The sequence below is a fragment of the Lithobates pipiens genome, unplaced genomic scaffold, assembly GCF_037356315.1.
Source record: "Lithobates pipiens isolate NorthernLeopardFrog02 unplaced genomic scaffold, aLitPip1_a1.2 Scaffold_16, whole genome shotgun sequence".
In the NCBI taxonomy this organism is placed as follows: domain Eukaryota; kingdom Metazoa; phylum Chordata; class Amphibia; order Anura; family Ranidae; genus Lithobates; species Lithobates pipiens.
Window position 1 is genome coordinate 137,196,816 of NW_027507748.1, and position 16,917 is coordinate 137,213,732.

Sequence of the window (16,917 nt, forward strand, 5' to 3'; positions counted from 1 at the left end):
CAGATTGACACAGTCACATGCCACCAGATGCAGATTGCCACATGCCACCAGATTGCCACAGTCACTTGCCACATGCCACCAGATGCAGATTGCCACAGACACATGTCACCAGATGCCGATTGCCACATGCCACTAGATGCAGCCTCTTAAATGCAAATTGTCACTAAGCACAGAGGCAGTGCAGTGGAGTGGTGGGTTCCGTGTGAGAGAGAACAGCAGTGATGCGGGGCGGGCTGTGAGAGATGATGTAATCTCTCTGCACCCCCGCTTCACCTCCAACAGTATACCGGCCGGGCTGTGTGGGCGGAACGGCGGTGATGCGGGCGGTGGGAGATGTCATCTCTCTGCTCGCCTGGTTTACCCCCAACAGTGCAGCGGTGGAGCAGAAGTGCGGTGATCTCTCTGCTCACCACCGCCGCACCTCAGATAGTGCACACTTCCGGCTGTAAAAAGGCTACGGCTCGGGGGTTGGAGACCCCTGATGTAGAGCATCAGGGATAGTGTGTCCTCCACCCAAGATAAGGGGCATACACGCTAACCGGAAATAGTGGACTTGAATTTCAGCAACAACGAGTCAATCAAGCGAGGATAGCCCGATCAGCAGATTTCCAAAATGATCCAGGGAATCCAAAGAGCTCCAAGAATGAATCCAGGAAATCGTACAGATAACCGTGAGGCTGGAACTCGGATGTTAAGCAGCCAGACTGGAAAGCCAAAAACTCTCATCTGAAGGAATAGTTTAACATATGAGTTTCAGTCTCGCGGTTACCTGCATGATTCCCTGGATTTGTTTTTGGAAGTCTTTGGATTCCCTGGATCGTTTTGGAAATCTGCTGATCGGGCTATCCTCGCTTGATTGACTTGTCACTGACATTTCGAGTCCACTATTTCCGGTACGACTATATACCCTTTATCTCGGATGGAGGACACACTATCCCTGATGCTCTACATGCCTGCTGAGGCCTTTGTACCCCACTTCTGAGCAATGACTTTTCGGGGTGGACTCCATTTATGTTTACCATAGGAATATTTCAGCTTTTGGGACTTTCTCACCTGTGTTTCTACTCATTATATACATGTTCTGTTTTTATATTTGTTATATTTAAGATTGTGATAAAAATCTAAGTTTTTATTATTTACACACAGTACGCATATGTTTGCAAATCTTATAAATCTATATTTTAATCACAATAGAAAGCAGAAAACATATCAAATGTTTAAACTGAAAAAACGTACCGCTATAAGAAAAAAATAATAGGGTCATTTTGAAATTGATGGCAGCAACAAGTCTCAAAAAAGTTGAAACAATGCAACGAAAAGCTGGCAAAGTAAGTGGTACTAACAAGGAAGAGCTGAAAAACCTTTGCAACTGAATAGGTTCATTGGCAACAGGTTAGTAGCATTATTGGCTACAAAAAGGGCATTTTAGAGAGTCAGAATGTCTCAGAAGTAAAGAAAGGCAGAGGTTTACCAATCTGTGAAAAGCTACATCTAAAAAATAGTTTGAGATGATTGCATTCTGTTTTTTATGGAGATTTTACACAGCGTCCCAATGTTTTTGAAATTGGGGTTGTAATTAACGTAGTCGTCTTATGATATTTAACATTCGCTAGTGTAAAACATACAGATCACACTAACCTCTGTCTTCACCGATTATGTATTGTAACATTCTTTCTGTATAGTTAATAAAGTATAATAATCTCCTCCTTGTCCTATATTATTTTCAATAGCAATGGCTAAAGACTCGCTATCAGAAGCTGGGCTGCACTTTGATGAGCTCAACAAGCTGCGCATCTTAGATCCAGATGTCTCCCAGCAAACCACAGAGCTCAAAGAAGAATGCAGGGAGTTCGTAGACAGTAAGTCACTTGTGCACCTCAGCCGAGAGGAATAAGTAATTGATCTCCCTAAACTGACACTCTATTTAATATACATTGCAGCAGAATAAAGTCTTTACAGGTTATGCGTGGTATAGAAACCATTATTAGGGGGATCTTCTCCGGTTTTGATGTGTAATGCCTACCTACCCACTCACAACCAAAATGTAGACCACCTTCCTGTTTATAAGGCTGCATTCACACTTGTATGACTCCAAAGGTGCAACTTTGGATGAGTGCAACTTGGATACGACTTTGACCAACTGTTGGACAACTGTTGCATTATATAATATTCAGGTATCACTTTCATGCAACTTTTTTGCATGAAAGGTGGACCAAAGTAGTGCATGAACTACTTTGAAGTCGCTTAACAAGTTGCACAAGTGTGAATGGGGTCTTAATCCTTGCCTATGTTCCAGTTTAAGCTGGTGCCATGACCACTGCCCCAGATTTCCTGTTTCTGGGTGGCTCCTTTATCATGCAGCATTATATGGAGGAACCTTTGCATGTCTCCCTATACCAGGGATATTCAACTGGGGTGCCCGCAAAGAGTGCCCAGGGGCGCCACAGTAAAATGACACAAAACCCTGTACAGCCTGACCATGGAAGGGTTACTGTGTTAAGTTCTGTGTACAGAGATGAGGTAAAGCACATGGTGTATTTACATCCCACTTAACTCTGCCTTACAAACTACATTTATGGCCTTTTCACCACACAATGCGTTGCATTGCCTTTTGCAGTTGTACACAGGTTTCATTTAATTAATTCTTAATGGCACCCCCACTTATCCACCAATTGCATGTTTGTTTGTGCCCACTTAAACGCATGGTACCACAGTACCATGTATTTTGGTGGGGCGCTAACGATATAGCGCCTGCAAAACGCCCTCGGTGTGAAAGGGGTCTAAAGCTTAAAAGTAAGCCATGCATGGCTTCATTGGTAGCCCTATAACAAAGACAAATGTGTTTTGTATCTTGCAAAAAAAAAAGCATTACACTCCTACAGAGATACTTGCCCCCACTGGGTGCAAATTCAGCCCATGGAACTCTGTAAAGAGTAGAATTCACCTTATCACACCTTCCCACTGCCCTTGTAAACTGCTCCCTCCCTTTCACTTCGCAATCCCCCTGGTTTCCCCCTCCCCCTTTGTGTCTCTTCTGTCAGAGCCCTGAGAGTGTAGCAATAGCTGTGCTCCCAGCGCTCTGTAAAACTGTTTGATATCAATTTAAGAGATAAGTCCAGCAGGTGGCATGCACCTCAGCGTCCCAACTCATAGTATGCCAGCAGATTTTATGAAGGATGGATTCCTGGAGTTCAGCTTTAATTTGCTAACCGTGTCCTTGTAAATACAGATTTCACACAAATAGAGATTTAAGCCATCGATTTTTAAACCGGTAAAAGTTTAAAGAAAATGATTACTACTACAGGCGGTCCCCGGGTTGCAAACAAGATAGGGTCTGTAGGTTTGTTCTTAAGTTGAATCTGTTTGTAAGTTGGAACAGGTAAATTTTTTAAGTGTAGCTCCAGTCAAAAAAAATATTTTTAAGCTTTTTGGATAGCATAGGGAAGGGTTAACACCTCTGTAACATTTTGTTTTGCTGTCTCTGCCCCTGTTAAGAAGATCTCACCTCACTTTCTGTCCCAATGACAATTGGATTTTGAACATTTTGGGTTTTTGTGGAAACAAGCCTTGGTTAAAAAGCATCAGTGGAGGTACCTTTTTTCCCATAGTAACTCTTACAAGAGAGAATTTCCCTTCCTAGGGGTAGATTTCCTCTCACTTCCTGTTGTCTCCCTCTGTTTGTAAGTAGAAGTCATTTGTAAGTTGGATGTTTGTAAGTAGGGGACCGCCTGTACATGTAATGTTTGTGATGTAGTGACATGCGTTTTCTATGTGCGTTACTGTAACACAATCCGCTGTGTTGGGATGGCATTTATTTTAAGTACATACCTTTCCAGTGCAATTCATGATGGTAACCATCTCTGTATTGTGGCAGTCGTTTCAAAATTAATGGGCTGCCAAAAGCACATTAAAGAATGCTATGTTGTGAATCTATCCTAGTATGGTTAGTAAAGAGTTCTAAACCATTTTTGTTGTGCTTTCAGAAATCGGTGATTTTCAGAAAATAGTGGGCGGATTAATCGATATGGTCGATCAGCTGGCTAAAGAAACAGAAAACGAGAAGATGAAGGTGTGGTGTCTGAATATTGTGACGTGGGCCCAATAATTGTAGTAGAATCAACTCCTTATTTATGTAAAAAAATTGACTTTGTTCCATATTTTTAGTCTTATCACAGATCATTATTATGTATATGTGTGTCTGCTGTATGAAGTGTGCACAGCCAATAAAGAGGAAGTAAACACTGATGGGTTTACTTTCTCTTTGTTTCCCTGCAAAGGCAAAGCATAATGGGCTACTATACATCGCATAGTAGTCCATTATGTGTCACTTACCTGACACAGGAGCCAGCGATGTCACCGCTGTCCTCTCTTCCACCGAGTGTCCATCTTCTTTCCGAGTATCATGGCTCCGGCACTGTGATGGGCCGGAGCCGCGATGACGTCACTCCCGCGCATGTACTAACTGGAGCCGCCACTAACGGCATATTGCCGTTAGCAGCGGCATGCTCAGTGCGCATGCGCCGTAGACAGCAGTGCCTGTCTTTTTGCAAATATTATATTTCTATTTCTTGGACATACAGGTAAGCCTTAATCTAGGCTTACCTGTATGTCAAAGTGGTCTGTAAGGGTTTACAACCACTTTAAGGTAACCTGAAGCATGGGAACATTTCACCCAAATAATAGATTTTTTTTTATTCTTTTTTTTTTTCTCCTTGAGCGTTTTGGAGCTTTCACGGTACAAAACACTCACTCAGGGGTGAATGTGGCATGAACACTTTGTGGTCACAACCAGTTTCACCAGACTCTGACGTTCTAATGTACAAAAAATAAAAAATACAAATCGGTCTCCACTCCACCTGAAGTCAAATCATTTTTTGAGCTACATTTGTGTTTGCTTGATTCGGGCAGATTGGTGCGTTTTTGAAACAGCTGGAAGCAGAAACACATGGCAATATATGATTGATATAACAGATGATAGTTGTGTTTTTTTTGTTTTTAATAAAATAGAAAAAAATAGAAAAATTTGTTATTAGGAATATAACTGAGCTATTTAATCCCCTTTCCTGTCCCCATGAAACACTGTAACACGTTGACCATTCTGAATGACATTGGAGCCGGTATGCACAGTGTCAGCAGTTTCTGGCTGGAAACGTATGAGAACACGTCATTCCTCTGATTACAGTTTGTGTAAACCCCTTTTGATCTTGTGCTAATATTACATTAAGGTTAGTCCTGTGTATTCAAGGTTTATAAGCTAGTGCAGCTTTGTGCAGATATATCCACATAGGAAGTGATAGTGATAGGAAATCAGAGGCTTTACATTTTTGGCCCTTACCTTTTTTTTTTTTTTTTGGGATGGGTTAATATTTTTAGCAATTTTCCCTACGTTGCTTGTTTTATTTAGCACTATAAAATAAAAGTAATGTTCTTCTTTTTCTTTTTTTTTCCTAAGAAAACACAGTCTATGTCCTAAAATCTATACTAGAATAGGCTCTAAAAGCAAAATTGTATAGAGTAAAATCAATGTCTCCTTTGAAAAATTGGAGAGGAAAGGAAGAGATAAAAAGCCTATGAATATGACATGGTTATCTATCCACTTGCTGACCGGGCCTTTTTCTGATATTTGTTGCTTGCAAGTTTAAAATCAGTATTTTTTGCTAGACCGTTAACCCCCAAACATTTTTTATATATTTTTTAGATATATTATATAAAATTTTAAGCAGAGACCCTAGAGAATAAAATGGCGGTCTCTAATTTTTTTTTTTTTTATGTCACACAGTTTTTGCACACTTTTTTTTTTCCAAAACGCAACTTTTTGGGAAAAAATATTTTAAAGAACTTAAAAAAAATTTAAAAAAATATACGCCAATTTTTAGCTTAAAAGCTTCCATAGGTGACAATGTAAAGATTTCTACAGGTTACCAGTTTAGCATTAGAAGATGTCTGGCACTAGAATTATTGCTCTCGCTCAGACGTTCACATCGATACCTCACATGTGTGGTGCAAACACTGTTTATTTGGGCGTGACCAGGTATGTGTTCACTACCGCACGCAAGCACCTGGGGGATGGGGGCGCTTTATAAAAACTTTATTTTTTATGTATTATATATTTTTTTCATTTGTCCCTTGAGAAAAAATGTTTTTGATCACTTTTATTGCTATCGCAAGGAATGTAAATATCCATTGCAATAACCATACAGCATGACAGGTCCTCTTTTTGGAACGATCTGGGGTCTAAAAGACCTCAAATCTCTCCTGTCCCCTACCCTTAAAAGCCAAAGATCAAAAAAAAAAAATGTATTTTTTATCGATCGCTTTAAAACGGAGCTCCACCAAAAAGGGGTAGCTCTGCTTGTTTGTGCCCTCCACTGCCACAAATGTAACTCTTTGGGGGGGAGCAGGTACCTGGTTTTGACAGGTACCCGCTCCCATTTCCTGGTAGGATCGCTGCACTATGATCTACAATGTATCTGGCCCCTCCTCCTTCCTCCTCTGTTTTCTGAGACCTGTGTGTGTCCCAGGAGACGGCCAGACAATTCAGAAAGCACAGCATGACTTACGCATACGCAGTAGGAAACTGGCTGTGAAGGCTTCACTGCCAGCTTCCCTTACTTACAATGCCGAAGCCTGCACCCAAAGCCAATGGACGAATCAGCTTGGGGTGCCGACGTTGTGGGATCCCTGGGTGGGTGTCCTGATATTAAGAGTCAGCAGCTACAGTATTTGTAGCTACTGTTTTTTCATTTTAAATTTTTTTTTTTTTTCTTTTAGATGGAGCTCCGCTTTAAAGTGGAGTTCTACTTATTTCTGTGTTTATTAAAAGGCAGCAGCTACAAAAAGTGTAGCTGATTACTTTTAATAAACTGACACTCGCCTGTCCCCACGGTCCAGTGATGCGACTGCCCGAAGCCTCGGTTCTCTCCTTCTCCTCTCTGTGGTTCTATTTTTGCATTTAACTACTGTGCCACAACTGCAAGCCAAGCGTTTGATTCACAGTTGTGTCGCAGGCCCATTTTATTCAGTGAGCGAGAGTGACAAGCAGTGCTGCCTATCAAGCTCAACATGCCAAGTTAAATTTGCCGTGGCTGCAAAGCCTCACAATCGTGGCATGTGTATGAACCACTCCGGCTGCCATAGTAGGTTTTAAGTCGGGGGCACTAAAAAGTCAGAGCAACTGCCTGTTTTTCCCACCCCCTTTTCTGTCTTTATAAATTAAGGCCTAAGGCCCTTTCACACTGGGGCATTTTTCAGGCTCTTTTGGGGTAAAAATAGTGCCTGTAAAGCGCCTCCCTTGCAGCCCCAGTGTGAGAGCCCGAGTGCTTTCACACTGGATCGGTGCGCTTGCAGGACATTAGAAAAAGTCCTGCAAGCAGCATAAGTGTTTACACAAGCAGCGGATATAGTAACAAAAAATGGCCTAATATCCAAGGTACAGCATAAACATCAGTGTTGTGATAACAATACAAACAATAGTTATATTTGACAATCCAATATAAGCTTGCATGAAAAATCTCCTTTCGTGTTGTGAGTTCTGACTGTCTGCAGACCATCTCTTTTCACAACTTCCTGGATTCCCTGCATGCTTTGCAGCTTCTCTTCTGCTGTTTACATTCCATTTCTAAGGACTACATATCCCATGGTACCTTGCTGCCTGCATGTAATAATTCCTGTACTTTTTCTTCTGACTGAAACTCGTCCTCTCAGCTCCTCTTTAGTTTAAACAGAAGGCAGATTCTGTGAAATATGAGACACAGCAGTGCCTACTCACAGAGCATGGTGAAAATGTGTCACAGAATTCAATGTAGACTTGGAATAATAGGAATGAAGGCACGCCCAATAGAATGCAAGATCAATGGTACATTTAAGAGGCGTTTATTGAGGACAAAATGACAAGTATATCAAGCCAACACATTTCAGGAGAAAAGAGCTCTTCCTTCTTCAGGGCTGTTGCTGCATACTATTAAATAAGAATGATTCCCACGCCAGTTTATATATTTGCAAATCTTCAGAGGTAAAACTGACAAAGTGACAGCTGAAGTTCCAGGGGCAGCAAACAATTCAATGTGTAAATGTGTAGGATTTTTCAAAAGTCATTCAGACTAATAGCAGTAGGCTACAAATAATTGGGATTCAGGAAAATGAATATGATTTTACATCTTGACCATAGATCCTTTAGTAAATACAGGTCAGGTCACCCAGCAGATATAATACCTTTTTGCAGTATATATGTGTGTTGACACACAATAAAATCATATCTTTTGTTTCTTTAGGCTATTGGTGCTCGCAATCTGTTGAAATCCATCTCTAAACAACGTGAAGCACAGCAACAGCAACTGCACGCATTAATAGCAGAAAAGAAGATGCAACTAGAAAGGTGAGATATCAGAGCTATTTTATCACCAGTTTTATTGTCCTGATGTATTGTAAGTGCCAGGTGAACACCATAATGAAGGGTGGTTGGTGATCAGTATATTTAACCAGTTATTGTGTTTCTTCTAGTTATAACAGCAAATCGTATGTTTCTGGGTAGCGGCAGAGTTTTCCACAAGTGATATATGTCAGTTAAAGGATAAGTTCACATTTAAAAAAATGAATGCCCTTTTTTTTTTTTTTTCGGCAAAAAAAAGTGCATTTACTTTTTGCTGAAAAGCATTGCACCCACAATCAGCAGATCACAGGTGCCATGCAGGACTCCTCCAGACCAGTGTTTCTCAACTCCAGTCCTCAAGGTGCCCCAATAGGTCATGTTTTCAGGATTTCCATTATTTTGCACAGGTGATTTGATCAGTTTCACTCCCTTAGTAATTCCCACAGCAGTTTCATCTGAGGGAAATCCTGAAAACATGACCTGTTGAGGCACCTTGAGGACTGGAGTTGAGAAACGCTGCTCCAGACTGTCAGTGTAAGCTGTCTGCCCATACATCGTATGGACAGGCAGTTTCCCAAAGACAGAGAGACTGCATGAACTAATTGAGCGCTCAACAGCGCCCCGGTAGTTCATCGGGGATCCTTGATGCAGCCATGTGGGCGGAGCCCTGCACGGCCACAAATTTCTCAAGTAGTGACAGCTGGTACAGGAAGAAGATCCCCAGCCTGCTGTCACAGGGAGTGCAAGAGCGTCTGCAGGATTGGGTACAGGTCTCATGTTCCATCCTAAAAACAGGTGGAACATGTAACATGTTCCTGTAGGTGAACATATCCTTTAAGGGTGAATATTCACCTTCCAACCTTTTCAGTCTTCTAAAGACTGTAATGGCTGATCAAAGTAATTGTATAAAAATCCAAGTAGCCCTCTGCTGGAGTCTACCAGAATAAGGGAATTGATAAAAATCCAACTGTGACAGTGTAACACAGAATGCTTGTGTTCTTTTTTTGTTTTTTTTCTGCTTCTAATAACTGAGCGGATATCTTTCCATATAGTTTCCATAAGAGATATATTATATATTACATTATAATGTATATAAACGTTTACTAAAGTGCACTTCGCTCTTTAGTAAATAAGGGCCTTTACCAAGAGCAGGAGTTGTGCATTCTCTCCTAGGGCTTTAAAACACTGGAAAATTTCAATTTTAAAATCTTCTCACACCCCCCAAACCTACCCCCCCACCCCCCCCATAAAAAAAAAGTCAAAATGTAATATATCCCATCTTAACAGTTCTTGGATGCGGTGGTTTCATTTTCTTTCCTATTTTCCACTGGGAAACAACTCCCACTTCCTCTACTGTATCGGAACAGCAGAGATTTACAGGACTACAGGTACCAACCTCTTCCCTCTATGTTATGGAGAAGAGGAACCTCTTAACCAGCTGAAATAATATTACTGATAAGAATGCACCCATTAAATATAACATATATCAAATAAAATACTTTTTATAGTATATTTAAAACATAACTCCACCCAAAGGGGGACATTCTGCTTTAAGTTCTTCCATTGGCATATCCTTTTGTCGGCGGTACCTAGTTTTGACAGGTCCCCGCTCCCACTTCCACTCAGATTGCCTAGCATAGGCGGCTGCCCACAGTTAGGATGCCGATAACTGGACCCGAAGCTGATCGAAGAATCGGCTTGTGTGAGGACAGCACTGGATCCCTGGACAGGTAAGTGTCCTTTTATTAAAAGTCAGCAGCTACAGGATTTTTTGTTTATTTTTTAATCCTAAAGGGATAACTGCTTTAATAGACCAAAAGGAACCAAATAAGGGAAGTTCTTTGAGTTTACATACCCTTTTAAAGGGGAACCTGTTTTGAAACGAATATGTCGGCAGTCATTGCTGACCTCCTGAAACTGCTAGTGGCCTCCCTCCCTTTGCCTTCAGTCCTTTCCGAAATTCCTGGACAGAAACAAGCAAGTGATAACAGCAATTCCAAACAGCATATAAATGTCTTGGGACTGTGATCAGAGGCAACTATTTTTCTATTTTTTTTCAGATGAAAGGCACCTATGGCAGCCCACATATTTCTTTTTTTACAGGTTTCTTTGAAACTCTTCTTTTTTATTTATTTTTTGGTGTCATTGTAATATACAATGTGTAATAGTACATAAGGTGAGGTTGTAGGGCTACCAGGACAGTACATATGACCCCTTTTTGGAAAGTAGAAAGTCCAAAGTATTTTGTAAGGGATATGGGATTTTTTGAAGTTGCATTTTTTTTCTTACAATGTTTTTTGGGAAAATGAAAGATGTAAAAAAAAAAAAGTTATTTTTCACTTCTTTTTTTTTTTTTCACATGCTGTCACCAGTGCAGCACAGAATCATCATATAAATAGTGTGGTGGTGATCGGGGACACTGACTGGTGACAGTATGTAAAGAAAAAAAAATACAATAATATTTATGTTTTCAATTATTTCTCTTTATTACATTTTTTTTTTTTTTTTTGTACATACTGTGACCAGGGCAGTTCTGTTTTTTTTTTAAATACTAACACTGTACTACTTTAGGGAGGCGATCAGGATTTTATTTATTTTTTTTGCACACTATGATCACTTATAACAGTGATAATTACTGTTATAAGAAACCATTTGTTATGAATAATTCCATTCATATTAGTGTGTATTATTGTAATTAGCTGTGATTGACCACAGTTAAACTCATGGGACAGATGGGCTGTGATTGGCCATGTCTGTACCATGTGATCACTGTGACCAATCATAATGAGCAACACTATGAATAGAAGCCATCCATTGTGTACAATTGCCATGTGATCTGGTGTGTTCACAGTGATCACATGTTAACGGCAGCGGCCCAGTACACTGATCTTCTGTCATTTGCCTGGGAAGCCATTAAAGTGGTTCTAAACCCTTACTTCTACTCAGTGAAGTAACCAGCCTCTTATGATACACAGAGATGAAACGAAAAGTTGTACCTGTTTATAGTCAGCCTGAAGGCTGAGGTATAGGCATAAGACTGGTACACACGGGCCAAATATTGTCCGGTTCAACAGAAACCGTCTGAGATTCAGCCCGTTTGTACAGCAGCCTGTCCGACAGAAGCCGGCCTAACATCTGGATCCTGTGAAATGGCATGCTGGAAAAAGAGCAGCCGATCGGCATTCTATCAGCGATTCCAGCTAATGGCTGAGAGTGCTGACCGGTGTGTTCTGGTGGTGGTGGGGTATCCGTTCCCCTGCCAGAACACAATATCTCAGCAGGAAGATCACTGTACTAACATCACATAGCTAGTACAGCAAGCACCTTGCAAGCTCCTTCCTTGTTTTTTTTTTTTTTTTTCAACCCTCTGGGTTGAACGAAAAAAGACTTGTGTGTACAAGGCATTAGTTCTATCAGTGACTCATGCAGATAACAGAGGGATCAGAGGGAAACCACACTTTAGACCCCTTTCACACTGGGGCAGTGCGGGTGTAACCAGTAGAGCACTGCTTGTTTTAGTGGCGCTTTACCACTGTTATAGTGGCGCTTTTCAGCTGAAGAAAGGATTAATAGCGCCCATGTTGCGGGCAACACTGCCCATTCATTTCAATGGGCAGGGGCAGTGTAGTAGTGTATACACCGCTCCCGCACCACATAGATGCTGCTTGCAGGATTTTTTTGTCCTGCAAGCGCACCGCCTCAGTGTGAATGCACTCAGGCTTTCACACTGGGGTGGCTTGAGAGGCGCTTTTTAGTAGCTTTACAGCTGCTATTTGCAGTGCTAAAACGCCTGAAAAGCGCCGCAATGTGAAAAGGTTTTTAATTTTTAATTTTTATTTTTATTTTTATTTCTGAGATTTACAACAACTTGAATATTACTATTATTAAGAGCCTTATGAGTGTTCTAGTGTGGCTCAGCAGCACTGTGATTACATTTTTTTTAAAAACTTTTATTAAGAACATACAAATGCACACTCTATTTAAAGCGGAACTAAACCCATTCATTTTAACAGTTTTAAAAAAAACATTTAAATTCCCGGCATGCCCAGAATTCTAATTGACACATTTTCTTGTGGTCTCATTCAAACTGTTAAACCATCAAATGGCTGGTGTCATAATGGATCGCATGTGCAACACCAGATCACCAGGCGTGCAGATCAAACAGAGGCCTGAAAATAAAAAGAGCATTTAGTTCAACTTTTAAGTTTGCACACAGCAGTGTTATGCAATGCAACACTGTGGGTTGACCTGTGGTGCCATTCAATGACCTGTGTTAAAATTCAGCAAATCTTAGCAGTGACATACAGCGCCTTCAAAAAGTATTCATACCCCTTGAAGTTTTTCCTCATTTTGTCATGTTACAACTAAAAACGTAAATGTATCTTATTGGGATTTTATGTGATAGACCAACACAAAGTTGCACATGCAGTATCTCACAAAACTGAGTACACCCCTCCCCATTTTTGTAAACATGTTATTATATCTTTTCATGTGAAAACACTGAAGAAATTACACTTTGCTACAATGTAAAGTAGTGAGTGTACAGCTTGTATAACAGTGTACGTTTTCTGTCCCCTCAAAATAACTCAACACACAGCCAATTAATGTCTAAACTGCTGGCAACAAAAGTGAGTACACCCCTAAGTCAAAATGTCCAAATTGGGCCCAATTAGCAATTTTCCCTCCCTGGTGACATGTGACTCATTAGTGTTACAAGGTCTCAGGCATGAATGGGGAGCAGTTGTGTTTAATTTTGGTGTTATCGCTCTCACTCTCTCATACTGGTCACCGGAAGTCCAACATAACACTCCCTGAGGCTCTTAAAAAAAGAATTGTTGCTCTATATAAAGATGGCCTAGGCTATAAGAAGATTGCCAATTCCCTGAAACTGAGCTGCAGCAAGGAGGCCAAGACCATACAGCGGTTTAACAGGATGGTTCCACTCGGAATACGCCTTGCAATGGTCGACCCAAAGAAGTTGACTGCACGTGCTCAGCATTATAAAGTGGTCTGCATGGCTCTTGTTCCAGAAGGAAGCCTCTTCTAAAGATTATGCACAAAAAAGCCCACAAACAGTTTGCTGAGGACAAGCAGACTAAGGACATGGATTAATGGAACCATGTCCTGTGGTCTGATGATACCAAGATAAACTTATTTGGTTCAGATGGTGTCAAGCCTATGAGGTGGCAACCAGGTGAGGAGTACAAGGACAAGTGTGTCTTGCCTACAGTCAAGCATGGTGGTCTGAGTGTCATGGTCTGGGGCTGCATGAGTGCTGCCGGCACTGGGAAACTACAGTTCATTGAGGGAACCATGAATGCAAACATGTACTGTGACATACTGAAGCAGAGCATGATCCCCCTCAGTTTGAAGACTGGGCCGCAGGGCAGTATTCCAACATAACAAACCCAAACACACCTTGAAGACAACCACTCCCTTGCTACAGAAGCTGATGATAAAGATGATGGACTGGCTAAACATGTCTCCAGACCTATGGGGCATCCTCAAATGGAAGGTGGAGGAGCGAAAGGTCTCTAACATCCACCAGCTCCATGATGTCATCATGGAGGAGTGGAAGAGGACTCCAGTGGCAGCCTGTGAAGCTCTGGTGGACTCCATGCCCCAAGAGGGTTAAGGCAGTGCTGGAAATTAATAGTGGCCACACAAAATATTGACACTTCAGGCCCAATCTTGACTTTTTCACTTAGGGGTGAACTCATATTTGTTGTCAGCCGCATGGCTGTGTTGAGTTATTTGGAGGGGACAGCAAATGTACACTGTTATACAAGCTGTACACTCACTACTTTACATTGTAGCACAATATAATTTCTTCAGTGTTGTCTCTTGAAAAGTTATAATAAAATATGTACAAAAATGTTAGGGGTGTACTCACTTTTGTGAGATACTGTATTTGTAAAGTGGAAGGAAAATGATAAATGATTTTCAAAATTTTTACAAATAAATATGTGAAAGTGTGGCGTGCATTTGTATTCAGCCCCCTGAGTCAATACTTTGTAGAACCACCTTTCACTGCAATTACAGCTGCAAGTCTTTTTGGGTATGTCTCTACCAGCTTTGCACATCTAGCCAGTTCTGGACCACCCACTGCATATATACTGCAGCAGAATGGCCCAGCTTTGCAAAATAATATACTGGTACATGATTTTGTGCATGAGATCCAGGGAGCGCACTGCAGGAGCGCCCCTCCTGCTGTGATTGGAGAGAGTGTAAAGGAAAGATCTTGTGTTTCAGCTAAGCTGAAACATTGATCTCTTTTTTTCCTCAAGTGTATCTGCCCCCCACACAGTTAGGAATCACTCCCAGGGCACACACTTAACCCTTGGATCATCCCTGGTGTTAACCCCTTCCCTGCCAGTGTCATTTATACAGTGTCAGTGGATTTCTTTTTTTTTTTTTTTTTTTTTTTAGCACTGATCACTGTATTGGTGTCACTGGTCCGCGAAAAGTGTCACTTAGTGTCAGATTTGTCCGCCGCAATGTTGCAGTCCCTCCAAAAAAGTCACGCTTTACGTTTTTGGTTGTAACATGACAAAATGTGGAAAATTTCAAGGGGTATGAATACATTTTCGAGGCACTGTATGTGTTCTGTGCATAAAAATGCAGTGTATATAATGTGAACATTCGTTTCTAACTGGCATAAGTCTTGTTACAGGTTATTAAACTTGGGTTATAATGTTTACCCTTACTATTGGTAAGGGCCATCTAAGTGTTCTAGTGTGACTCACCTGCACCTGTAATTTGTGAGCAAGGTTCACACACTGGGAAAAAAATAGATTGGGCCCTGTACTGTGCACCTCCACTACTACTATACTTTCCTGATCAGCCCCCGTAGCTTTGATGTGTAACACAGTACTGATCCAAAGTAAAGCTCAAAAGGGCAGAAGTTGGAAAAGTGAGATAACCTTGTAGTAAATGCTGACCTAGTATTATTTCTGTGTCTGAAAACTTTTTAAGAGGTGATTTAAATGAAAGAGAAATGATGGTGCTTGTGGTGTATAAACTAAGCAAGCACACTTACAGACCTTTTAGGAAATGAAAATAACTGGAAGATGATTCATTTAGTTGGACATATCCTTGCTATATTAGACTGTGGGGAACTTGTGGCAGTTATTGGTGAAGAGCAGTAGATGATATTTAATCCCAGTTAGGCAGCCCATATATTTAATTTTATTTTTTTGTTCAGCTAGCAGGTTGAATGAAAAAAAAAATTATTTGATTCCCTCATCTGCACAATCGACATGGATGGGGGAATCCTTCCTGCTGTGCTATTGTTTTCTGACAGTGGGGAACCTTCCCTGTCGTCAGAATACAGTGATCAGTGCTGTCAGCTATTGCCAGCGGCACTAATTGGTATAAATCTGACTTGGTCAGGAAATGGCTGTTCCATCAAAGTATTTTGCTGTGCCGGATTGCTCTTCCTCATACAGGCATACCCCACTTTTAAGTACACAATGGGGTTTATTTACTAAAGCTGCAAAGTGCAAAATCAGGCTCACGTCTGCATATAAACCAATGGGGTATGCCTGTATTTCTAGAGTCCTTTTTTTTTTTTGCCATTTAAAGTGACACTAAAGGTTAGAATAAATTTTTTTTTTTAAATAACAAACATGTCATGCTTGCCTCCACTGTGCAGCTCGTTTTGCACAGAGTGGCCCTGATCCTCGTCTTCTGGGGTCCCTCGGTGGTGTTTCAGCTCTTCCCCGCTTCTGATAACCCCCTCTGGGAAGCCCTCTCCCTAGGGGGTTACCTTGTGGGCGCACTCTCGAGTCCTGTAATCGGCATCCATAGCCGCTGACTACAGGACTTGGCCCTGCCCCCGGCCCTTGCGTTATTGGAGTTGATTGACAGTAGCACGAGCCAATGGCTGTGCTTCTATCAATCTATCCAATGAAGAGCCAAGAAGACCGGGCAAAGAAAGAGTGCGTTCGTGACGCGGGACTTCCCAGGGCTCAGGTAAGTAAAATGGGGGGCTGGGGGTCCAGTGATTGTAAGATGTTTTTTCACCTTATTGCATAGGATGCATTAAGGTGAAAAAACTCGAACCTTTACAACCCCTTTAAGAGAACGCATATCAATATCTTTAATAGTTCTTTACTGATGTTAACTTTGTTTTTGTTGCATGTTGTTTTTTTTACAGATATACTCGCCTTGCCTGCGCTCCCTCACTGCTCCTGCTTTTTACATAGCTGTAAATTTAGTTTTAGGGAAAAGGGAAAAAGGTGCAAGTTTATCCACTAACAAAGGGTCACTTTTATTCGACCACTATTAAATCCTTAGGTTAAGGCACCAATACCTTAATTAATAGCATATGGAAAAAGAGAAGAGCGCAGTTCGATAGACACGGACTGCAAAAGAGGTTACTTTGGGCACCAAAAAATATTTCAAAATAAGGTTAATTCATACAAAAATTATATTTTTATTTGTATATATTAAATTACTAAAACTGGAGGAGATCAAATGCTCCCCAATACACACAAGCACCAAAGCACTTAACTGGCTGCAGCATAGGAAGTAGCACCGGGGAGCAT

At 41.1% G+C, this 16,917-nt stretch overlaps 1 protein-coding gene across 2 annotated transcripts in view; it reads left to right on the forward strand.

Moving 5' to 3' along the window:
* IFT20 (intraflagellar transport 20) overlaps nt 1-16,917 on the forward strand; it is a 38,531-nt gene that overhangs the window by 17,293 nt on the left and 4,321 nt on the right. For both annotated transcript variants that reach the window (XM_077480505.1, XM_077480506.1), the window contains 3 exons: nt 1,731-1,859; nt 3,984-4,069; nt 8,271-8,374. In XM_077480505.1, coding sequence (XP_077336631.1) covers nt 1,731-1,859; nt 3,984-4,069; nt 8,271-8,374 — 319 coding nt within the window. The remainder of the gene's footprint in view (nt 1-1,730; nt 1,860-3,983; nt 4,070-8,270; nt 8,375-16,917) is intronic.